At 41.8% G+C, this 26,627-nt stretch overlaps 1 protein-coding gene across 2 annotated transcripts in view; it reads right to left on the bottom strand.

The window, feature by feature from the left end:
- Nucleotides 1-26,627, bottom strand: part of KLHL32 (kelch like family member 32) — a 244,095-nt gene that overhangs the window by 178,353 nt on the left and 39,115 nt on the right. For both annotated transcript variants that reach the window (XM_056566148.1, XM_056566147.1), the window contains exon 2: nt 12,497-12,574. In XM_056566148.1, the coding sequence (XP_056422123.1) occupies nt 12,497-12,519 (23 nt within the window). In that variant the 5' untranslated portion in view covers nt 12,520-12,574. The remainder of the gene's footprint in view (nt 1-12,496; nt 12,575-26,627) is intronic.

Here is a 26,627-nt window from a genome sequence, read left to right as displayed (position 1 = left end):
GGACACATTATGGACACCCCCTGATGAAGCACAGGCGAAACGTACGTTGGGGTAGGAGGAGGCAGGTGTGTGGCTGCATGGCAGGAGGACCTCATGGTGTCTTTTTCATTTCTTTTGTCTGATACTTGTCTTTGTTTGTACCCCATAAGTGTAAGCGCTGCGGAATCTGTAGGCGCTATATAAATAATTAAATTAAAATTAAATTAAAATAAATAATAATTTTCCCTATGTTATTTCTGTCCTCTTTACTTTTATTTTAGGACATGTTTTGGTTTTCACTGATTTAGACTAGATTGCATATTCCATGGTTTGCATTCAGTGATTACTTCTTAATATCTGTATTTTCTTGTCACACCTGTATTTCCCTGTATTCCATGTATTTGTGCCATACATCTTGTCTGTCCCCATCTTCTGTGGCTGTTATTGTAGTGACTTGATTTCAATATTTTTTTCATTTTCTTATCTGTATGTGTACTTTGTGCATATGTGTTTAAAAAAAGATAATGATATTTTATATGATCTGGTTCTAATTTGTTGGTATTGACATTATGGAGAAACCAGTGTAGCGCATAATTTTTAACAATTCGGACACACAATAACAGATCTCAGATGGCAAGTAGTTGAAGAAGTAGAAAAATAAAAAATAAAGAAGAGAACAAAAAAGCATTATTGAGGCTTGAGGCATATTGGATAACGGAGTTAGAAATTATCGAACCTAAAGGAATGAATGAAGTGTGCAGTTATAAGGCATTTTTATAAGTAGCTGTGGTTATATAAAATAGTTGGTGTTATTTATGTAATGTTTAAATGGAACCAGCGCAGAAAGGGTTAAACACATGTGATTTACCAGCATATTTATCTCGAGCTCCACACCTGTGCACATGATTAAGGGGTTGTTCCCCGCAACGTAACGGGGCAGACTGGCGCTGAGGTATTTGCCATCTTACCTGTTTGGGATGTGAACCATTGTACCCCAAGTATTCTCGAATATGATTGAAAAGAAAAAATTTCTGTGACCGGAAAGAAATCATGCAAATAAATTAGAAATCTGCAAGAAGACCTGATCGATGTGGACGTCAGTAATTTATCGTGAATACATGTTCATTCATATATACATGTTCGCCGCATGCAATACAGGTACATTGGACCTAGTGAATGACCTGCAGAGAACTGGGACCAAAGTAACAAAGGCTACCAACATCAGCTGGTGTTTTACTAAAATATGTTTTTTTAAGCATACTGTACTGCATTTTTCTTCCCTCATAAGTGCATACCACATACCTACATCTAAGTTGTGTACTATTTTGTGCCTGTTAAATCTGTCGAAGGCCTACATACTGTGAAAGGACAGCCAAAAGTAATCACCGGCTGGTGTTTTACTCCAATACGTTTAAGTGCACTGTAGCGCATTTTTCTGCCCTCATAACTGCCCTCACCAGGCAAAAGTACTCACTGCCTGGTGTTGTACTCAGATACTTTTTAAAGTGTACTGAACTGCATTTTTCTGCCCTCATAAGTGCACACCACGTATGTACATCTAAGTAGTATACTATTTTGTACCTGTTAATCTGTCAAGGGCCTAGATACTGTGAAGGTCCAGGCAAAAGGACACACCTGCTGTTGTTCTAGACAAATACTGTTTTAAGCATAATGAAGCGTATTGTACTCCCCTCATATACGCACTAAGTATGTCAGGCAGAGAAGTGCCAGGACATGCACAGAGGAGTGGCAGAGGCCTAAATCCTTCAGGCAGAGGTCGCAGCAGACTAGGGGCGAGTGGCAGCAGGAGTCGCAGCGAGAGGCCTAAGCTCCCGTTATCAGCTAGCAGTCGTGTCTCGACCAGCAACCCATCTGCCGTCATCGATTGGTTAACACAGTCATCCACTTCATCAAAGGTGACATCTGACACCCCCAGTCAACAGTCAGTGGGTTCCTCAGACACAACCCTCAGTTGGCATGGCCTGGGAGCAGTCCCTGTCCTCCCATTGCCTCTTTACTATGCTGTTCCCTCTCCTACAGAAGTATGTTCTGCTGTGGGTTAAGCTCCACTATTCACTGAGGATGATCTAATAGAGGACAGTCAGCAGCTACTGCCCAGCCAAGAAGTGGAGGAAACATCCGCCGCTTCCTCAGCTAGGCGGGCAAGTAGTGATGAAAAGAGTGATGTGGGAGGCGGTATTGCCAGGCTTCAGGGTCCTGAAGCAGACACTGTTGAGGAACCTGAGGAGGACATCAGTGACGTGCAGACACTTGTTGATGATGAAGCCGGTCGCAATTGGGAGCTGGGTGCAGAAGGGGCTTCATCATCATCAGGAGAAGAGAGTTGCAGGTTGCCCTTGAGGTAGAAGCTGAGCCAGCAAGGCGGTAGCATGGTTGGCAAACAGAGTGGTGGCAGAAGTGGAAATTCTGAAGCCAAACGTGCCCAGAAGAGACCACCTGCTTCACGGCAGCCTACCTTCCCGGGAGGTAATGGAACAGGGGTTCCTGGAGACGGCGGCAGTAGCACTCAATGACTGTTGGTGGGAAAATAAGCTACTCGGCGGTGTGGCACATGTAAGATATGTCGGCAGAAGGTGAAGCGTGGCCAGGGTCCCAATGTTGGCACCAGGGCCCTGCGTCAACATATGCTTCTCCACCATAAAGCGGACGATATAGTGGTCCAGACTGCTGCATCACCCAGTGGCACGCCGCTCCCTCTTTCAGCCATCCAAGGCTCCATCACCTCAGCCGAAGGGAGCGGTGAGTCATACCCTCCTTCTGTCGCTCCAGATGCTCCTGCTCCTCCTACTTTTAATCAGCCATTCTGCCAACAATTTATCAGCGAAGCCATGTCAAAGAGACAACTGCATGTGCCCACTCATCCAATGGCACAGAAGCTGAATGTGCTCCTGTCCAAGTTGCTGCTGCTGCAGTCCCTCCCTTTTCAAGTGGTAGACTCTGCACCATGGGAAACATGGTGACTGACAACGGGAAGAACATCTTGTCGGCACTGCGACTGGGAAGGCTGAGCCATGTGCCCTGCATATAGCTAAAAGAAATAAGAAATAAAGCGCTCCATGGTGTAATAAAAGAGAGACCTGTATGGTGCAATAGGCAAGGAGCTCACCTGGTTATGTTGTGTAACCTCATACACAACAATGGTGAGCGCGTAAAGTATCCGCAGCCAGCCAGGCTGATCAATGGAGAGTGTAGGGAAAGGCTTCAATGGAAAACCGGCTTTCAGATGGTGCAGGACACAAATGGAAGCATATAGGTAAGGTGCAAAGGTAGTTTATTCTCCCAACATGCAACGCGTTTCACTGCTACAGCAGCTTCATCAGACATAACAAGGAACATGTGAGTGGTGAATTTATCCAGACAGTGAAAGGATACGTAAGGGAATGGGAGGGGATAAGGAGTATGATCGGGGGAGGGGGAGGAGGGAACAGGGAATGTATCCTCACTGCTGGGCAAATTACACTGTACAAAAAGATATTATAAAAAGACATATATAAAGATTACAAAATTCATATAAAAAAATTCACAAAAACATGATAAGAAATTATTATAAAAATATATACATAAAAATGGTGAATGAGAATAGAGGACGGACGGGTAGTTAGCGAGCGTTCTCTATATTCTCATTCAGACCATGCGGTATTAAAGTGGAGAGTGTATATATCCAATATGATTTGTGGTTAATTAAATACTGAAAGGGGTTTGGTCTAGTAGAAGGAATGGATTTTAAGATAATTAAACGTAAGGAAGACATATCACTTTTGTGAATTAAGGTAAAATGACGTGAAACGCTGTGGAGTGTGAATTTGTTCCTAATATTAAATCAGTGTTTTGACATGCTGCAATGTACTGTTTGGATTGTGCGTCTGATATATTGAATATTACAGCTACATGATAGCAGATATATAGCATATTAGGTATTGCAATTCAAATTTTCTTTAATATTAAATGTTTTTTTTTTATAAAAAGAATGAAATTTATCGACAAATGGATCCATCATGCTTCAACATAAGCAGCGGGTTTTATTACATGGTGAACAGCCCATAGTGGGGGATGAAGGTACAGTGCTGATTGGTAAGGAATTTTTTAATCTGTTAGGAGCAAGTAAGTTTTGGAGGTTTTTAGATCTCCTATATGTGATACCTGGTTTAGAGGGGACTATATCCTTGAGTATCGGATCACTCCGAATAATATGCCAATTGCGTTTTAAAATATTGTGTATGAAAGGGGCCACTATATTATAACCAGTGATGAAATTATATTTGAACAAATTGTTTTCTTTTTTCTGTGGTATAGTAGTAGTGAGATTTGTCTGGGTTTTATTTTTGACTTTGTGGTATGCTTGTGTTAGTAATGAATTTGGATAGCCTTTTGATAGAAATCTTTGTTTTAATATTTGTGCCTGTAAAGAAAAATCACGATCAGTGGTGCAATTTTTGCGAATTCGAAGATATTGTCCATAAGGGACTCCTCTCAACCAACTGGGGTAGTGAGCACTGTAGTCTAAAAAACTATTAACATCTACGGTTTTGAAGTGGGTTTTAGTGTGTATTTGACATGTAGAATTGATGATTTCTAAATCTAAAAAATTAATAGTTATAGGGGAAAAATGAATAGTGAATTGAAAACCCCAAGTGTTGGAATTGAGATGGTTGACAAAATCATAAGCTTGTTTTTCTGTGCCTCTCCAAATGAAAAATAAATCATCAATGAAACGCCGGAAAAATAAAATAAATGGTGAATAGATCAGAGACTGTGCTATGTGGACGGCCTCAAAAGCCCCCATAACTAAATTAGCATAACTGGGGGCGAAGCGCGTCCCCATAGCACAGCCTCTGATCTGTTCATAGATGACATTATCAAATGAAAAGATATTATGTTTGAGAATAAATGAAATTGATTGTAACAAAAAAGATGCTTGATCAGGGTGAAGGGAACTATCACCAAATAAAATATCTCTCATAACACGCAAACCCAGATCTGTATCAATGTTAGAATATAACGAGCAAACATCAAGAGTCAAAACTGAATATGATGATGGTAAATTAATCTTTTGTAATTCCGAAATCTTTTGTAATTCCGAAATTAGTCTAATTCAGACCGCATGGTCTGAATGAGACTATAGAGAACGCTTGCTAACTACCCGTCCGTCCTCTATTCTCACTCATCATTTTTATGAATACATTTTTATAATAATTTCTTATCATGTTTTTGTGAAATTTTTTTGTATGAATTTTATAATCTTTATATATGTCTTTTTATGATATATTTTTGTAAGGTGTAATTTGCCCAGCAGTGAGGATACATTCCCTGTTCCCTCCTCCCCCTCCCCCGGTCATACTCCCTATCCCCTCCCATTCCCTTACGTATCCTTTCACTGTCTGGATAAATTCACCACTCACATGTTCCTTGTTATGCCTGATGAAGCTGCTGTAGCAGTGAAACGCGTTGCATGTTGGGAGAATAAACTACCTTTGCACCTTACCTATATGCTTCCATCTGTGTCCTGCGCCACCTGAAAGCCGGTTTTCCATTGAAGCCTTTCCCTACACTCTCCATGTGCCCTGCATGGCACACATGTTCAATCTGGTTGTGAAGCAGTTCCTGAAGTGTTCCCCCCATTTGCAAGACATCCTAACAATGGGAAGGAAACTTTGCATGCACTTCATCCACTCGTACACCGCAAAGCACACCACATTTGATGATCCAAGCAGATAGGGGTACTCCTATGTGTAACTTCAATGTGAACCAGTGGCAGCTCAAACGTGACACTTGGCGTTTGCTCAGGCCCTTTCAGGAAGCCACATTTTTAGTAAGTCGCCAGGATTACGGGATGAACATCATCATTCCACTGCTTCATTTCTTACAACACATGTTGGAAACAATGGCTGGTCAGGGCACTGGAGTCGTGATGCCTACATCTCACGGCCAAAGGAGCCCTGTGGGGGCTGAACTGGAGGAGGAAGATGAGGAGAGGGAGGGGCACAGTGGAGCACAGTTTAGGTTTCACCAAATGGGCAGTTTTTCTAGTAATCTGACAGGAGAGAAGGAGCAGGAGCAGCCAGAGGAGCTAGAGGGTTATGAGGAAAGTGAGACAGAGGACCCAGACACACCGTGGCAGTATGCAGTGGAGATGGACTCAGAGTCCCTCCGAATCACTTGCACCAATGGCACAATGCATGCTCACTTGCTTTCGTAATGACAGCTGAATTGCCACCATTTGGCAGCGGGATGACTTCTGGATCTCCACCTTATTGGACCCTCGCTACTGCCACAAAATAGGGGCATTTTTTACACCCACTGAGAGGGAGGACAATGTGACCTACTACAGAGGCATCCTATGTAGTCAGTTGGCCGATGCCTATCATCGCCATCGTCCATCCTCTCGCAGATCTGAATCGGGGGGCCCCCTGCGCTCACCTTCCACTGCCATGGCTGCTGGGGAAGGGTGGGGTGGCAGGAGCAGTACCAGCTCCATCAGCAGTAGCCTGAGTCTACAGTCGCTGATGAGTAGCTTTCTTCACCTGAATAGTGAAGCAACTCATCAGCAGCAGGTACACCTGGAGCAGGACCTGAACCAGCAGGTGGTGGCATACCTTGACATGCCCATGCCAACACACCTTGAAGATCCACTGGACTTCTGGGCAGCCAAACTTGATTTGTGGCCGCAACTAGCAGAGTTTGCCCTGGAAAAGCTGTCTTGCCCGGCCAGTAGTGTGCCATCAGAGCGGGTGTTTAGTGCGGCGGGGGGCCATAGTCACCCCAAGGAGAACTCGTCTGTCCATGAAAAATGTAGAGAGACTGACCTTTGTGAAGATTAATCAGGCATGGATCAGCCAGGATTTCCAACCACCAATGCCTAATGCATAAGAGTAGATTGACCATGGTGCCACACCAACACTTCACAAATATTGGACAAATAATCCTCTACATCAGACCTTTTTTCACCCACCTTTGTCACCGGTTACTGGTATTGCCATCCACCGCACCAGTCACCGGGTCACTTTCAGGACTCCTGATGCTGCTGCCACCTCCAGGCTGTCTGATTCAGCCACTATATGGTCTCTTCTCATGCTCCAGCCAACTCCAGGCTGTGTCATTCAGCCACTATATGGTCTCCTCACGCTTCAGCCACCTCCAGGCTGTTCCATTGATCCAATATATGGTTTACTGATGCTTCAGCTCTAGTCTGTGTCATTCAGCAACTACATAGTTTGGTGATGCTTCTGGGCCTAGAACATTACCTATATATGTTTATAGTAGCACTAGGTACCATACATCTTCAATGGAAATTTCTAAATTCATCTTTTATTCTTAGAGATTGTGAGGCCCTATTGTCTCTTCATCTGCCGCCAACTCCAGGCTGTGCCATTCAGACACTATATGGTCTCTTCATGCTGCCACAAACTCTAGGCTGTGCCAGTCAGCCACTAAATGGTCTCCTCATGCTTCAGCCACCTCCAGGCTGTGCCATTCAGACACTATATGGTCTCCCCAAACAGGGAACCATGGATACTGACCACTGGATACTGTTGGAATTGACTCACTATCCCAGGTGGTAGATTTACCATTTTGAAGTTCGTCAGTGCCAGTAGGCTTTAAGTCGTTCATTCTTTGTTGTGGTTCTTCAGTTGCAGAATTAAGTTGTATCATGTTTTTCTGTTCATCTAATGAAGGATCCTTTTCTTCAGAGAACATATGTATCATTTTATTATTTTGAATGTCAGGTGGTATTCTGACATTTTCTGATTATAAAGGGATTTTGGAATCTGCGACACAGGTAAAACTAAGTATTTTTAACCCCTTAAGGATCCGGGTTTCTCTGTTTTTGCACTTTCGCATTTTTCCTCCTTACCTTTATAAAATCATAATTCTTAAAATTTTGCACCAAAAAATCCATATGATGGCTTATTTTTTGCACCACCAGTTCTACTTTGTAATGACATCAGTCATTTTACCCCCCCCCCCCCCCAAAAAAAAGAGCGAAACGGAAAAAAAATCATTCTGTGACAACATTGAAGAAAAAAATGCCATTTTGTAACATTTGGGGGCTTCTCTTTATTCTGTAGGTCCATACAATTAAAATGATACCCTACTTATGTAGAGTTGATTTTGTCATATTTCTGAAACAAATCATAACTACATGCAGGAAAATGTATACGTTTAAAATTGTCATCTTCTGACCACTATAACTTTTTTATTTTTCCGCGTATGGGGCGGTATGAGGGCTCAATTTTTGTGCCGTGATCTGAAGTTTTTAGCGGTTCTATTTGTATTGATCAGATTTATTGATCACTTTTTATTCATTTTTTCATGATATAAAAAGTGACCACAAATATGCTATTTTGGACTTTGGAATTTTTTTGCATGTACGCCATTGACTGTGTGGTTTAATTAAGAATGTATTTTTATAATTCGGATATTTCCACACATGGCGATACCACATATGTTTACTTTTATTAGGGAAGGGGTTAAATTATCTTTATTCACTTTTTCTCCCACTTTTTTTGCAATGTTACAGCCCCCATAGGGGGCTATACCATTGCACACTGATCTTTTACATTGATACCCCATAGGATAACATAGATCAATGATTCTGCTGCTTGACTGCTCATGCCTGGATATCAGGCACTGAGCAGTCATTCGGCGATCGGACACCAAGAGGTAGGTAGGGGTGCCCTCCTCATGCCCTACAGCTGTTCGGAATGCCGAAATTTCGCCACGGCGATCCCGAACAGCCCCCTGAGCTAACCGGCAGCAGTTTAGTTTTACTTTAGACGCGGCGATCAACTTTGAACGTTGTGTCTAAAGGGTTAAAAGCTATTAGCCACGGGTCTTGGCCATTGTTAGAACTGCTATGACGTAGGACCATGCCATGGCCCTGTGTTATAGAAAGGGATTGGACTCAGGGCGTTCAGGTACGCCCTGGGTCCTTAAGTAGTTAAGCGTACTGTAGCACATTTTTCTGCCCTCATAAGCGCATACCATATACCTACATCTAAGTAGTGTACTATTTTGTACCTGTTAAGATGTCATGAGTCTATATACTGTGAAAGGAGAGCCAATAGTACACACCTGCTGCTGTTCTAGACAAATAATGTTTTAAGCTTTGTGAAGCATATTGTACTCCCCTCATATACGCAATAAGTATGTCAGGCAGAGTAGTGAAATTTCAATTTCAAAATCCTTAATTTCAATTTCAAAATCTTAACTTTAAATTTAAAAATCTTAAATTTCAATGGTCTCCTCATGCTTCTGCCAACTCCAGGCTGTGCCATTCAGACACTATATGGTCTCCTGATGTATCAGCCAACTCGGGGCTGTGTCATTCAGCCGATATATGGATAACTGATGCTGCTGGGCCTGGGTCTGGGCCTAAACATTTTTTATGGTAGCACTAGCTGCCCTAAATCTTCAAGTTAAATTTCAAAATGTGTTTTTTAATCTTAGGTATTGTAAAGCTCTAGTGTCTCCTTATGCTGCTGCCAACTCCAGGCTGTGCCATTTCAGACACTATATGGTCTCCTCATGTTTCAGCCACATCCAAGCTGTGTCATTAAGCCACTATATGGTCTCCTCATACTGCCAACACTTCCACGCTGTGCCATTTAGCCACTGTATGGTCTTCTCATGCTGCCAATACCTCCACGCTGTGTCATTTAGCCACTATATGGTCTCCTCATACTGATGCCACCTCCTGGCTCTGTCATTGTGCCGCTCTGCGGCAGTGATTCTAAAAGCGATGCCTGTAATCTGCATGTCATTCCGAATAACAGTATTATTTCACTACCCCAGCACACTCCATATGCGTGTTAGAACAAAGCAAAGTGTTCTACACCCCTATTGAGGCTCTCTGTAGTCCAGAAATAGCTGTTTTTAATATAGATTCGCTGCGAATAAATTTGGATTGAACCAAATTATATCGAAAAATTTGCCGAATCGGCCGGATTGAATTTTTGAAAAGTTCGCTCATCTCTAGTCATTGCAAACAAAGGGTATATAACAAAGTATTGAGATGAACTTTTGTTATTGACCAAATACTTATTTTCCACTAAATTTGCTAATAAATTCTTTAAAAATCAGACAATGTGATTTTATGGATTTTTTTCTCATTATGTCTCTCATAGTCGAGGTATAACTATGATGAAAATTATAGGCCTCTCTCATCTTTTTAAGTGGGAGAACTTGCACAATTGGTGGATGACTAAATACTTTTTTGACCCACTGTATGTGTAGCTGTTGAGGCATTTATTTACATGCATATATTTTACTTTGTTTAAGTGTTTACCAGCAAATATGCTTATGCTCATTATAATACACAGATGTCTAAACATTTTTAAAGGGGTATTCCCATCTGGGATGTTGTTGCATTGCTGGAGGTTATAAGAAAGGCAAAGATAGCAAAGAAAGCTGTTTTACACAGTTTACCTAACACCCATACGTTAATAGGATTTGTCTAACCAGTGTAACTCTACAATGATGCATTTATATGTCGGCTACTCCTTGAATGGTCTATTCACATCCTTATCTATGCAAGTTTGAGTTCTGCATACGGAGAAATTGTCATTCTATGTACTTCCCCATTGTACCTCCATCTATTACTTGGCCTTCCTTGGTTACAACTACATGCTCCGCATCTTGATTGGAAGACTGGAGAAGTTCTTCATAGGGGAACCTACTGCTATGAGAACTGTTTTCATATCCTTCCGTCCAAGTTGGTGTCTCCTACTACTTCTCTGTCCGGTCTGCCTTCAATCCCTCTGGACTTTGCTGACGTCTTTAGTGAAAAGCAAGCTGAAATTTTACCACCACATCATCCCTACGATTGTCCAATCGACTTATTGCCCGGCACCACACCTCCTCGGGGCAGAAGTTACCCTTTGTCTGTTCCTGAAACTCAGGCCATGTCTAACTATATCCAAGAAAATCTACAGAAAGGATTTATTAGAAAGTCATCCTCCCCTGCCGGAGCCGTATTTTTCTTCGTGGAGAGAAAAGACGAGTCTTTGCGACCTTGCATCGACTACCACTGCCTGAATAAAATTACTGTAAAAAACGCTATCCACTTACATTGATCTCAGAGTTATTTGATCGTCTACGAGGTGCTAGAATCTTCTCCAAACTCGACCTTTGTGGGGCCTATAATTTGATTCGCATCCGTGAAGGGGATGAATGGAAGACTGCGTTGAATACTCGAGATGGACATTTTGAGTATCTTGTGATGCCATTCGGACTTTGTAATGCTCCAGCAGTTTTCCAGGAGTTCGTCAATTATATTTTTTGTGTCCTTCTATACTCCTGTGTCGTTGTCTACTTGGATGACATACTCATCTACTCGCCCAATGTCCAGTCTCATCGCTCTCACCTCCGCCAAGTTTTACAGCGCCTCTGCTGTACATATCTCTATGCTAAACTTGATAAATGTACTTTTGAAAAAAATAGCCTTCCATTTCTGGGGTATATTGTCACCAGTAAAGGTCTTCGAATGGATCCTAACAAGTTGTCCGCAGTTCTGGATCGGCCACGTCCTACTGGCTTGAAAGCTATTCAGCGCTTTCTCGGCTTTGCCAATTACTTTCGTCAGTTTATTCCTCCCAACTCCATTTTGGTAGCTCCCATCATTTCGCTTACCAAGAAGACTGCTAATCCAAAGATCTGGACTCCAGAGGCTGAAGAAGCTTTCGAACATTTAAAGTCCGCCTTCGCTTCTGCTCCTGTTTTATCTAGACCCGATTCTAACAAGCCATTTATCTTGGAAGTGGATGCTTCTTCAGTTGGAGTAGGTGCAGTCTTAACGCACACCTGCAGATTTTTCTCGAAGACCTTCCCCCCTGCGGAGAGAAATTATACCATCGGAGATCGTGAGCTCTTGGCCATAAAGTTGGCTTTAGAAGAATGGAATTCACTAATTATGGGCGCACTGGCCCTTTGAATTTCAAAGCTCCGGCACGCGCGCGCCCTGAGGGATGGGGACGCGCGCGCCGGGGATGAGAGGAAGCTGCAGGAGTGGAGTGAGGTAAGAGACAGCCGGGATTTGCATGCGGGCACATCCTGCGATGCGAAACACTGCCCCGCCGGCGGTCGGGCACACGGGGATGCTGCGCTCACGGCCAGTGTCTGTGGCCGGAGCGCAGTATGTTACACTCATCCTCTGGTACCTATGTGGTCGAGCCGTGTCGGGGTAGCGACCTGGGTGTCGCCTGCCGCAGCAAGCCCATCCTGCCTTGCGGGGGGCTCTGGTGAAGACCAGCGGCACCTTAGATTCCGCTCCCCAATACGGTCCGAGTCATCTGCCACACAGGTTAGTGGATCCACATCCAGCATCGTAACAAGAGACGAGTCATTTCCAAAAGTCTCTTTTCAAGTGCTTAACCAAGCAAAACAGGCAAAGCTTTCAATTCACATCTGCCTGACTAACCTGAAAGAGGTTTCAATTAAGAACAATCTAAATGAGGATGACAAGCTCCGAGAGCTCCAAAAAAGTGCATAGCACATTTACCTGAGGCATATCTCAGAAGGCATCGTCCAGGTCGGTTCCTCTGAGTCTTCACACTTCAGATTTAGAGAAGCATTCCGGCTGCAAACAAATATAGGAAATAATTAGCAAAATGTAACATTTGTAATAAAAGAAGAATGTAAAACTGGTAAATAAAGATATTCTTATATATTACAAGACCACTGATATTTTATAGGAATATGCTATTAATTATTTCATATTCATTTCATTTTATTGGGTCCACAATACCATTCTGTATTCATCACTATGCTACCTCCCAATATAGGCACATTTATCCTCTGTAATAGTCTGTGCTCCTTCTTTTCATGCAATTTTGTAATAATCATTTGCATTTATTAACTACTGCTTATAGAACCAACATAGCCGTGTCCAGGGTGTAGAGCTATGGATATGAGTGAAGACAGCAGCTCTCCATATCGTGCTCATGAATGCTTTGCATGCTATACAATTTGTAATAAGAATGCAATAAATGTCAGAATCAAGTAACCTTTTGCAAAGCATTTTAATTACTGTCTGTACTAGTCGGCAGAAAAATACCCTGTCCGCACCCTGTCATTGTCAAGTTAAATGTACAGATTGTCATCATTCACAGAACCCAATGGGACTCACAATTCGACTTTCCAGTCTCAATAAATACATACATACACTAGCACCAATTTTATAGGAAATCACTGTGTCAGTTTCCTTTTGACTATGAGATGATACCACTTCATACAAAGGGCCCAATGTTATAAAAACATATACTGAGAAGCTTATCTTTTTAACTGTTTGGCTCTGTGGGAACTGAATTGATTCCTAACATCTGATATTGAAAGTAAACCCCTCCAGATTAATGGGGTACTCCGTGGTTACTTTTCTTGACTATACGGCATCTTCTTTGTAAGTTTAGTTTTTTTGCAATATACATGTGTTATATGTTTTGGCAGCATATATGTGTTTTTCCTACCTGTTTGTTGGGCAGGAAGTTGTGTAGTTCAGAGGGTTTTCTTTTACTGTTGTCCACAGTTCTGAGTCTGTTGTGGACAAGATGTCACAGTTTTTTTTTTCTCTCTGTCTGCATGAGAGGAATAAGCCACGCCCCCTCATCTCAGCTCCTCACCTCCCCTCCCCCCTGCTCTGTATTCTAAGGACGCAGGTCTGCACAGGAGAAGGACCTCACAGAGAAGATAAGTGTTATCTGAAGGGGAGGATGAGAAGGTGCACGGGCTGGGGATGTATGGACTGCAGGGAATAAATCTCATACTGGGGATGATCTCTATGGGGGAGATTTATCAAAACATGTGCAGAGGAAAACTTGCCCAGTTGCCCATAGCAACCAATCAGATTGCTTCTTTCATTTTTCACAGGCCTTCATAAAAATGAAAGCAGTAAGCTGATTGGTTGCTATGGGCAACTGGGCAAGTTTTCCTCTGCACAGGTTTTGATAAATCTCCCCCTATATGTGAAGGGGGAGGGGGGGGGGACTCCTGAATGACACATGCTGGGAGTTGTAGTCCCTGCTGTGTGTGTGTATGCTAGTGTTTACAAACCAGTGTGCCTCCAGCTGTTGCAAAACTACAACTCCCAGCATGCCCTGAAAGACTCTGGGCATGCTGGGAGTTGTGGATTTGCAACAGCTGGAGGTACACTGGTTGGGAAACACTGTTCTAGCCTATTCAGCATACACATCATGTTACACCAGTGTTTCCCAACCAGTGTGCCTCCAGCTGTTGCAAAACTACAACTCCTAGTATGCCCAAAGGCTGTCAGGGCATGTTGGGAGTTGTAGTTTTGCAACACCTGGAGGCACCCTGGTTGGAAAACACTGGTGTATGTCCTACAGAGGTGTGGTGAACTACAACCCCCAGGAGACTACAGAGGCAGCATGCTGGTGTTATACCACAGACTGAAGACTCTTGAATGACACATGCTGGGAGTTGTAGTCCCTTTTGTGTGTGTATGCCAGTGTATCCCAACCAGGGCTGATTATATTAGTGTGCTGTGTATAAGGGGGCTGACCCGGGAAAATAGTAGGGTGGGTAAAGGGCGGAACAAACAAACAAACAAAAAAAAAGTAGCCACCCCAAACCAGCAAGGCATGTGGCATGCTGGGATTTGTAGTTTTCAGCACAGCAAGAAACAGGAAATAGAAGCAAGGATAGGAAAACAAAGTGGGGGATAAAAAGACACCAAAGAACGGAAATAGAGTAAGCTAAACAATAGAGTAGGCTAAATGAAACAAAACAAATAGGGTAAGTCAAAAACGGAAAAACACGTTGACCACCGGAGTACCCCTTTAAGTCTAGGTTCAGTATACCACAGCCATATTCAGCTAGTGTGTATGTTCAGGCCACTTCCTACACGTATAGGTTCATAGTGGTTTTCTGTATTTTTATGTCCTTCTATATGAAAACATATGTGTGAGAATTGGCCCAAACACAGTAAAAATCTGACTACTTCTAGGCCATTAAAGTGAATGAGCACGCCGGCGTGTGTCTCAGTATATTGTATGTTGGCATTCCCTTATTGATGGAATGCCAACATATACTTAGGACAAACTGCATTAACACAGTGTGAACCCAGCCTTAGAGAATTCTGGTGATTTTGAAAAATGGTAGATTTCAAAGAGGATAGGTTTATTTTAATGAATTGCGTGACTGGGAACAAGATGGAAGTATATTGAAATAAAATTGATAGATTAGAAACTGGTAGTGTAAGTCTGCTTGGGAAGTGATGAAGATGTAACACAAAAAATGTTCTGTACATCAGTGTGACTGACTATAACAGTAGAGGAGGTTAATATCAGACCCTGAGATGAGGGAATTGCGGAGCAGGGAGAGTAGTTAGGTCTGCTAAAGTGAAGGCATTGTATTCAGTACTCTCAAAGCAGTTACTTTTAGTCATGTAATTGCCTTAAAAGTAGAACTTATTATTCCCTGTGAAGTACAGTAGTTCACACCAAGAGTTTCTGAAGAATAGACACTTGAAAAGTGTGAGGAAATGTAACAAAACAAAATTAGAGCCTTACAAGCCACCTAAAAAAACTGTAAAGAGGTTCATAATTGCTTCCAAACATATTCGCTGTAGCTTGTACTGGTGTGAAACAGTCCAAAATATACAGTAAATGAGCTGTGCAGTTCTGTTTAACCCCATTTTGCATCATGAAATAAAAGTGTGTCAAAGTAAACAGGTTGTTCCCACAAACTGTAGTATCAGGACTCATCATTCCAGCAACCAGGCCCAATTACCAGGTTTAAACAAACCTCACATGCAGGGAAATAACTTTTAATCTTCTAAACCTTATAATAATAGTAATAATAATAATAATAATAATCAAATTCATTGAATAGTTACAGGTACTTCATAATGGTACTACTGTACTGAAAAATTATACTTGTGCAAATAAAAAAGTTTTAAATGTGTAAATCAAGTAAAATGTTATGTATTTATAGGGATAACTATGTCACAATGAGTAGAAGAATGTGTTCGATATACAAAAGATATGCAGGAAACTAGATTACTTAATCTTCATTACACCACGTCATAGTTGCAAGAGATGAAACATTTATTGAGATATCTAAGGTAACCTTCTCATTGGTGTAAAAGGTTAACTCAATTTAGAAAAAATGTTAACCCTATGTTTGCTTTGTTAACCACAGATTATTTTGTTTTTAACTTTTAAGTGCACACCTGCTTTGATTCTAAACAATCACCAGGACAATCCCCTTTACACTAGGTAACTTATTAGTGCCCCTACACAAGATAATACAATGGCATCCACTAAATGGCATTTAATAGTGATGATGCAATTGCTGCATGGGTGTAACAAGTAACCATTGGGCCTCATAGCCAGGGCCGGATTAACAATGGTGCTTCTGGAGCTCCTGCTCCTCCACCCAGTCAAACAAGAGGGCCCCCGGATGTCAGACAGTTTTTTTTTTTTTTTTAAATAAATGCATTTGCAGATTTGGAGTTCTTTTCACCTCACTACAATCACGCCCCCTCCACCCTCAGTATCTTCCCTCAGCCTTGGCCTCTTCTCTCAGCCTTCAGCCGTCTGAGCAAGGGAGGGGGGGGGAGGGGAGAGAGATAGCACAGAGCTAGCTGTGTGTAAAAGAGAGCACTGCAGAGGCTGTGCAATATGGGGACTGACTGAGGTTGGTGTCCCTGCATGTATATATGTGTATGAGCATGTGTGTGTGGATATATATGTAAGTGTACATATGTGCATGTCTATGTAATGTGCCTGCATGTGTGTTACTACTGTGGATGACTATATATAAAGTGCATGTGTGTATCTATACCAGTGTGTCCCAACCAGTGTCCCCCCCCCCCCCAGTTGTTGCAAAACTACAACTCCCAGCATGATGGCAGTTGTAGTTTTGCAACAGCTGGAGGCACTCTGGTTGGGAAACACTGATCTATTCTATGTTTGTGTATGTAATGTGTACAGTATGGGGGAGATTTATCAAAACATGTCCAGAGGAAAAGTTGCCCGGTTGTCCATAGCAACCAATCAGCGTGGTTCTTTCATTTCTAACAAGGCCTCTGCATGATGCATGTACAGTATGTAATGTGTACAGTATGTGTGTTGTGTATGTATATGATGCATGCATGTACAGTATGTCATGTGTACAGTATGTGTGCGTGTGTGTTTATATGTTGTATGCATGTACAGTATGTATTGTGTACAGTATGTGTGTGTGTATATGATGCATATACAGTATGTAATGTGTACAGTATGTGTGTTGTGTGTGTATGAAGCATTCATGTACGTGTATATGATCTGAACCTGTCACCAAGTTTTACATCATAAGTTGATTTGTAGATTTTCAGCAGCTGGAAAGCCACTTGAATTGAGGTAATTGATGGGGGTCCTAACAGATGAACCCCCACCCAAAAAAAATGAGTGCATTGGCTGAAATTCCCAGTCCTATTTGAAAGCTTGTTAATTGTCATTATTGAAAACATACACAGGGGGGTGAAGTTAAGGGATGCGCCTGTGTCGGCATTGGTTTATTTTCAGGGAAGGGGGGCCCCATCATACTAAAGTGCTCCATCCTCCAAGCAGCTTTAATCTGACCCTGCTCATAGCACATCTTAGAATGGGCTCAGGCCCCACATGACCACCTTCAATGGCAAGGTCAGAACATGAAAAGCCTATAATGTGTCTCCCTAATGCAAATGAATAACATACACAATGATTTTGGTACACACAGTGATGTCATAATGGGGTACTTATGTACACAGTAAAGTTACAGGACAGGAATAATGAAGTGACATCACAGTAGAGGAATTATGTTATGTCACAGTATGAAGAGAATGCACATCGTGATAAAGCAAGGGAAAAACACTCACAAAGGTTGCCATGTGCATAGCAACCTTACAACATAACAAATTACATGATAATGTCATGTGTGTATCATGTACACATGGTATTACGATACAAGAATACTGCAAAAAGTATTACAGCAAGGGTTATCCATGTGGTTTACTGATAAAACTTAGAACAGAGCCATTTTTCCTTTTCTATGCCTCTTCCTTAGTCCTCATTAACTGCCACTTACAGTGAAAAAGGGCTTCCTACGTTGTTGAGCTCCATAGCTGCTGATATGTCTGCTGCCCTTGTAGGTTCACTCATGTGAACCCATACAAAAATTTATTTATTTTTTTTAAACAGCGCCCACCTTTTCTGTTTGTTTGTACATTTTTGGCGGTGACACACCCACCATTTCAGCTAGGGAATCTTATATTTGCTATCAAAATGGAACATATGCTCTCTGTAATGTAAGACATTGTACACATTTTTGATATTGCATAAACAAAGCTGTACAGACAGGAGTCCCTAAATTATTTATTAACTACTAATTCATAATTGTGATTATGCACCCGTTTCAAATATTGCTACAAACCTATTATTATTATTGCCAGTTGAATAACTGGATAACAGTGCTGTTCTAAATTCACACCTTATATTTAGATTTTTCTTGCAGCTTCTTCTGTCTTTTCCCAGAGTGTCATATGTTCAGCGCCTTATGTAAAAAGCATAATGTGAAGCATAATAAGGAATTAGAGGTCCTTAGTTTACGGAGCTGGTATTAATCCAGTGAGTTGACCCTTTTCCAGTCCTGTATTAAAAACTCTTACCAAAGCTGGAATGAGAACCTGACCAAACCTACGATATATTTCAAATGGAAAACCATCCCCCCAGACGACGTGTTACCCTTTATTGATCTGAATGTTAACTCTAGTTCCCTTTCCATTAACGGTGCTTCCATTTTTTTTCTCTCTGTTCATTATCTATTCTGGGAAAATCAATATTATCCAATTATTATTATTATCCATATTATTAAATTCTGATCTATACAGCCCTGCATAGTATTCCTTAAATTTTCCCAATATTTTACCTCTTTCTGTACACTATTGTCCCTTTTCATTTTTTATAGCTATTATATTTTTGCTTAACTTGTTTGTTTTGGGCTATCGAGATGAAATATTTATTATGCTTCCCTGTCTGTATAAATCTCTGTTGTCCCATGAATAAATCTTTATTTCTGTTTTTCCCCAATATATATTCATTTAACTCGTCCTGTGTTTCCTGCCAGCTCTTCCTGTTCTCTTCAGAGGGATCCTCTACAGTTTTATTTTCCGCTTCCTACAGATTTGTAAATTACTTCTATTAAAAAAATCTTAATCCGTTCAGTACTTATCAGATGCTGTATGTTCCAGAGGAAATTGAATAGTTCTTTTCAGTCTGACCACAGTGCTCTCTGCTGGCACCTCTGTCCATGTCAGGAACTGTCCAGAGCAGGAAAGGTTTGCTATGGCAATTTGCTCCTACTCAGAGAGCACTGTGATCAGACAGAAAAAAAATTCAAAAATAAAAGAACTTCCTCTGGAGCATAAAGCAGCTGATAACTACTGTAAGGGTTAAGATTTTTTTATTGAAGTGATTTACAAATCAGTTGAACTTTCTGGAGCCAGTTGATATTAAAAAAAAATTCCTCCGGAGTACCCCTTTAAATAGTCTACAAAAGTTCAATTGATAAAGACTTTAGAAGTTTTTCATGGGCATAAGACTGATGGTGGTCCTAAGCGGTCAAATAGCCCTAGGAAAAAAACAACTCTCCATCAGGACATAGGCTGATCCAGCGCTAAAGATGTGATGACATGGAACAAGTGATTACATGTATTCTGTACCTGTCTGCATGGCTTCACCAGGGCTAGAGAATAAGCATCAGGAATGCAAAGGTGTCGTGAAATACTGTTCTGCTAAAGCCTACCTGTCCTTTCTTGAAAAACAATACTGGAATGGCTGTTATCTCTGCTACCTCTGGGAGGGTTGACAACAATGTTTCTGTGCCCTTATCATTGTCAGTCTTCCTCCTGGCGCACTGTTCATAGTACTCCACTGTTTGCATTCCTCAGAGAACCTGAAGGTGTGTCCATTCCCTTACTAGTTTGCCAATGCTATGGTTGCTAGACTTTCTGTGTCCACAATTGCCTTGCGGCACAACACAACCCCTGGCTGCTGGATAGGGAAATTAAATGTTTCATATTACACAGTTTTCGTATATGGTAAGTTTGACCCTATTTATTCTGGAAACCCTGGATAAACAAAAGCTGTCTAATTTTCAAACAGTGTATACTTAGACTAGACAGTCCGAAGATGCGCCAGATTGATAACAGCAACTCACGCTGTTTGAAAATCTGGTGGATGTTCACATTGTATAGTCTATGTTTGTACCATTGTTTGGCTTAAAGGGGTACTCCGCTGCTCAGCATTTGGAACAAACTGTGGAGCTTGTGACATCATAGCCCCACCCCCTTATAACATCACACCCCTTCCCCTCAATGCAAGTCTATGGGAGGGGGCTCCAGTAGAAATAATTTATATCAATTGGTGCCAGAAAGTTAAACAGATTTGTAAATTACTTCTATATAAAAATCCTAATCCTTCCAGTACTTATCAGCTGCTGTATAATACAGAGGAAGTTCTTTTATTTTTTAATTTCTTTTCTATCTGACCACAGTGCTCTCTGCTGACACCTCGGTCCATGTCAGGGACTGTACAGAGCAGGAGCAAATCCCCATAGAAAACCTCTCCTGCTCTGGACAGTTCCTGACGTAAAAGAAATTTGGTCAGAAAGAAAAGAAATTAAAAAAGAAAAGAATTTCCTCTGCATTATAAATCAGCTGATAAGTACTGGAAGGATTAAGATTTTTAAATCAAAGTAATTAACAAATCTGTTTAACTTTCTGGCACCAGTTGATTTAAAAAAATGTTTTCCACAGGAGTACCCCTTTAATCTTATTTCAGAAATTTGGTACATTTAAGTCATGACTCCTTTCCAGTTAGATCACACACTTTGTCACAGCCCTTGTCTAGCGGCACAAAAATATCTAAAAAGGTTCAAAATCACACTGAAATTTTCCTCAGTGCACAGAGCCCTGCTTGTCCTCAGTGCACAGAGCCCTGCTTGTCCTCAGTGCACAGAGCCCTGCTTGTCCTCAGTGTACAGAGCCCTGCTTGTCCTCAGTGTACAGAGCCCTGCTTGTCTTCAGAGCACAGAGCCCTGCTTGTCCTCAGTTTACAAAGCCCTGCTTTTCCTCAGTGTACAGAGCTCTGCTTGTCCTCAGTGTACAGAGCCCTGCTTGTCCTCACTGCACAGAGCCCTGCTTGTCCTAAGTGTACAGAGCTCTGCTTGTCCTCACTGCACAGAGCCCTGCTTGTCCTCTGTACACAGAGCCCTGCTTGTCCTCAGTGTACAGAGCTCTGCTTGTCCTCACAGCACAGAGCCCTGCTTGTCCTCAGTACACAGAGCCCTGCTTGTCCTCAGTATACAGAACCCTGCTTTTCCTCAATGCACATAACCCTGCTTGTTCTCAGTGTACAAAGCCCTGTTTGTCCTCAGTATACAGAGTCCTGCTTGTCCTCACTGCAAAGAGCCCTGCTTTTTTTTAAAACAATGTATACTACATATAGTTGTTGAGCCTTGCTTGTCCTCAGTATACAGAGTCCTGCTTGTCCTCAGTATACAGAGCCCTGCTTGTCCTCAGTGTACAGAGCCCTGCTTGTCCTCAGTACACAGAGCCCTGCTTGTCCTCACTGCACAGAGCCCTGCTTGTTCTCACTGTACAGAGCCCTGCTTATCCACAGTGCACAGAGCCCTGCTTGTCCTCAATACACAGAGCCCTGCTTGTCCTCACTGCACATAGCCCTGCTTGTTCTCACTGTACAGAGCCCTGCTTGTCCTCAGTGTACAGAGCCCTGCTCATCCTCAGTGCACAGAGCCCTGCTTGTCCTCAGTGTACAGAGCCCTGCTTGTCCTCACTGCACAGAGCCCTGCTTGTCCTCAGTGTACAGAGCTCTGCTTGTCCACAGTGTACAGAGCCCTGCTTGTCCTCAGTGCACAGAGCCCTGCTTGTCCTTAGTGCACAGAGCCCTGCTTGTCCTCAGTGTACAGAGACCTGCTTGTCCTCAGTGTACAGAGACCTGCTTGTCCTCAGTGTACAGAGCCCTGCTTGTCCTCACAGCACAGAGCCATGCTTGTCCTCAGTTTACAGATCCCTGCTTGTCCTCAGTACACAGAGCCCTGCTTGTCCTCAATGCACATAACCCTGCTTGTTCTCATTGTAAAGAGCCCTACTTGTCCTCACTGCACAGAGCTCTGCTTGTCCACCCACACTTCCTGTATTTGGTCTCCTCACAGAGACACACAGGCAATTGCTGCAGGAACAAAAATATGCCCATTGTTAACCAATATTATAACCATATTACAAATATACATATAGGTGTTAGGTTTTTAATAGTGTGAAATGTTGTTTCAGACTTGCAGGATTCCTCTTTATTTACTATGGCGATTCACAGATTTATAAGTCAGTTTCCAGCCATTTATTCACAGGATTTTCAGTGAATTCAATAGTTAACAGGTTGGGTTGTGAAACCACTTCCCTTTTTTGGGCCGACCTAGCCCCCTTTCAGCTTTTCTCAATGCACTGTTGAGTTTGTCAATTTTCCTGCCTCATATTGGCGCCGACATGTCGCAGACAAAATGTGCCAAACTGACTTGTAATAACTCTACAAAAACTAGTCGGTTTTAGCTTAGTAAATAAGGGTCATAATATTACTTTCTACATTATATAAAACGTTTTTGATAATGACAGGTATGCTTAAACTATAGCATTTCTCAAGCACGCACCCGTAGAATCATTACCAGACATCAGAAGCACTCACTGAGAATGCCTTAGTGGGGCAGAAGCCAGAGGACTGGATGAGCTTGGAGCCACATGGTAGTGGTGAGAAAACAACAAACCAAACTGACTTGTATGCAACTTTAGTTGTAATATAATTTTCATTGTACACAAGCTAAAATAGCTCCAAGCCCTATGTTGAACTATAGGAAATGAGGATAGCACACCAGTGTTTTATAAGTGTGTGATAAAGCATAACGATGGATTAATATTAGGTCCCAGCTGGAAGGCAGTACAAATATGAACACCTGCCAGACCATTTTCTGCTTACTAATATATCACACTCTTTTTACCTTCAGGGTTACACAATGTGATAGTTATTTGATTCAAATCATTACAAAATGAATTTTACTAAGTCTGAGCTGTGCTATCAAAAAGGAATGCAATGTAGGCAAAGATAAATTTGTTATTGTACCATTCCTTACGTGTATGGCAGTAACTTGCTGAGTAAACAACAATGTTGGGTTGTCCTGTAGCCCTTTGGGAAAAAATAAAACAAATAACACCATGTACTAAGATGAAATGGCATGCTCAGTTCTGCTACATGTGCAGAAATCAATAATGTTTGCAGAAACGACAAAGTATAATACTTGCCCAAACCCAAAGTATTTGGCAGTGAAAAAATACATAGTATCGGGAGAGGTCCCACATGAGACCAAGCTTAGCACCAATCTCACACAGGAAACCAAAATAAATCAAATAAACACCAAAGAGTAGAGCTTTAAATATATTATTGGTCAATTAAAAGTCATAAACAGGGACAAATGTGTATGTGATGCTTTTCCCCAATAGCAAAATCAACTTAATTTACAAATGTGGTCAGAACTTCGGACACAAAGTTGTGTTCCTGAGTCCAAACAGGTATACTCCAAACCTTACACCCTGGGCTCTGCAGGGCCCAGCCAGTCCAGAAGTACGGCACTTTGCATAAATATACCACCAAAATATACCACCATATACCGCCAACGTGTTTCTGTTGCTAGGTGATGAACAACGTTCTCAGGGAGGTATGATGAAAAGACAAATCAATTGACTGAGCGAGAGAAGCTGGACAACTGTGCCTCCCTGCACAAGCAGGTTTTGCTCTGTCTTAATCCTTCACTCCAGAATCGCATCATGATGAGGTCATGTAAGGGTCTTGACTACAAGGATTAACCCAAATAAGGCACTATATAACCTTTCTTACAGGATTGTTTGTTATTTAACACCACTGTGTTTTCTCCCTGTTGCCATTGGTCCCTAAAGAGCCCAGGGTGTTAGGCTTGGGGTATACCTGTTTGGACACAGGAACACAACTTTGGGTACAAAGTTCTGACCACATTTGTAAATTAATTAGATTTTTTATGGGTGATGGAGCATCACATACACATTCTTCCCCGTGTATGACTTTTAAATGACCAATAAAAGTTATATTTTGAGCACTCCCCTTCGGCACTATTCTTTGGTGTTTATTAGATTTATCTTAGGACCACACAGCCCTTGAACATACAGCAAAAGCAATAAGTCTAATATTCAAATTTATTATGGAATTTTGTCTCCAACACCAAAAGAATATATCTGATTTCTTTATATTTTGAGGCAGGATGGGAAAGAGAACGTATTTGCCACATGTTTCCTTATTTGTAATGTACAATGTTGAATAATAAAAGGACTATACTCGCTGACAGCCCCGGATCCCAGCCCATTTCTTGCACACAGCGCTCTGGTTGTTAGATCATCCCATAATCTAAAAATAATTGGCTCCATGTAATGCAATCACATGCCACATAGCTCTGCTGCAAATTCAGTATCTAAACTAGATAGGCCATTCCTTCAGATTGTCCTATACTCACAGGGCCTCATTTACTAATAGTGGAGGGTTTTCTTCTGTCTTTTTTTTTTTTTTTGTCTTTTGTCTATATTCGCTTGGTATTTACTAATGTGGTGCTGGATTAAAAATTTTAGGCGCACGAGTGTTCGTTTTTTGTCTGTCCCGGAAAGGACAAAAAAATGTGGGGAAAAAAAAACATCTCCTCTTCCGGTCTGAGAGAAGCGAGCAAGAGAGACTACACCACACCACAGTGCCGATCACATGACACAGGAATAAACATTGGGTCACAGGAAGAGATCAGAGGAGGCAGCAGGCACCAGCTGTAACTGCCAATGACACAGGTAAGAAGGAGAGGGAGAGAAAATGGCTGACAGTAGATAGATAGGGAAATATAAGAATGTTTAATGGAGACAATATAAAAAATGTATTAATCAGATGGGAAATATTGTTGAGAATAGGAAATAATGAGGATAAATGAAAATTACTCACTGGAATCAAGGCAATATGTAGCAACATTTATTAAAATAGAGATATAAGATATACCGTATATGAAATAAGTAGAAAAAGGCAATAAAAAAATATTACAATAAATATTAATAAAAAATGCAATATTAATGAAATGAATAAGATAATAAATAAATAATAAATATCTAATAGATAAATGTTTAACAAATGTTTAATAAATAATAGAAAATAAACAAAAAATAATGAACAATGAAATAAAAATGAAATAAATAATCTGTAATAATGACAAACATATACGAGAACAATAACTTAACAATTACCGTACTTTGAAATAATTAACGTCAAACAAGTTTTATTTAAATTTAGTTTAACATTATTTAAGCATATTAGCCATAATATTTATGCTTGGGAAAAAAAAAACACTCCATTTTACCAGTTTTTACACCAGCCTCTGCCAGTGGCACATGCGTGCGCATAACATTTTGTCAAAAAAATTGATAAAAAGTGTCGGTTTCAGCTTAGTAAATAAGCGCCACAATGTTATTTCAGTTCAGCTACTCAGCATGCCAGGATTCATATAGCTGACAGGTCTGGTAGTACTACACGTTTATTCATTTTACTAATGGTAATGTAAACATGAATATAAAAATAGAACAAAAATTAACATAAAGTACTCAAAATACAAATACATTTCTTTACACGTTAGTATGTACTGAAACAACCCACCATTCAGAACCATTTGTAATAAGAGACGGCGCCGCAGGGGAGAAGGGAAACCTGCATGCGCACAGTGTCTCTCAGCGTCCCCTTCCCCCTGCGGCACAGTGAGCCAAAAATGGTGGCCTGCTATACTGACGAGGGGAAGATTCTGTGGAACCTCAAGCTGCGCCGGATACCCGTGCCGTGGAACTGCAAGCGGTGACGGATTCCCATGCCGGCTTGCTTAAGAAACTGTACCCTTTCCGCCCCTCTGTTACCCCTTCTCAACCCTGTCCAACCCCCCTACACCCATGTCCACCCCCCTGTCACATGTCCACCCCCCTGTCACCCATGTCCATCCCCATTCACCCCTCTGTCCCTTTGTCACCCCAGTCCACCCCTCTCTGTCACTCCTGTCCACCCCTCTTTTACCCCCTTGTCCCACTTATCCACCCCTCTGACCCCCTGTCTCCCATGTCCACCCTCCTGTCATCCATGTCCACCTTTGTCACCCCCCTATCCACCCCTCTGTCACCTGTCCATCCCCCTGTCACCCATGTTCACCCTCCATTGCCCACCCCTCTGACACATCCTTGTCACCAATGTCCACCCCCTATTCACCCCTCTATCCATTTGTCACCCCCTGTCCACCCCTTTGTTACCACCTTGTCACGTCTGTCCACCCCTATGTCACCCCCCTACGCTTCCTTCACCCATGTACACTCTTCTACACCCATCTGTCACCCCTCTGCCACCCATGTACACTCTTCTACACCCATCTGTCACCCATGTACACCTTTCTACACTCCTGTTACCTATGTACACTGCTCTACACCCTCAACACCCGTCACCCATGTACACACCTCTATCACCCCCTATACCCCTCTATCACCCCTATGCCCCCCC

The sequence above is a fragment of the Hyla sarda genome, chromosome 3 (genome assembly GCF_029499605.1).
Source record: "Hyla sarda isolate aHylSar1 chromosome 3, aHylSar1.hap1, whole genome shotgun sequence".
NCBI classification, from domain to species: domain Eukaryota; kingdom Metazoa; phylum Chordata; class Amphibia; order Anura; family Hylidae; genus Hyla; species Hyla sarda.
Note: the sequence above shows the minus strand (reverse complement) of the source record. Positions and strands in the feature narration are given on the sequence as shown.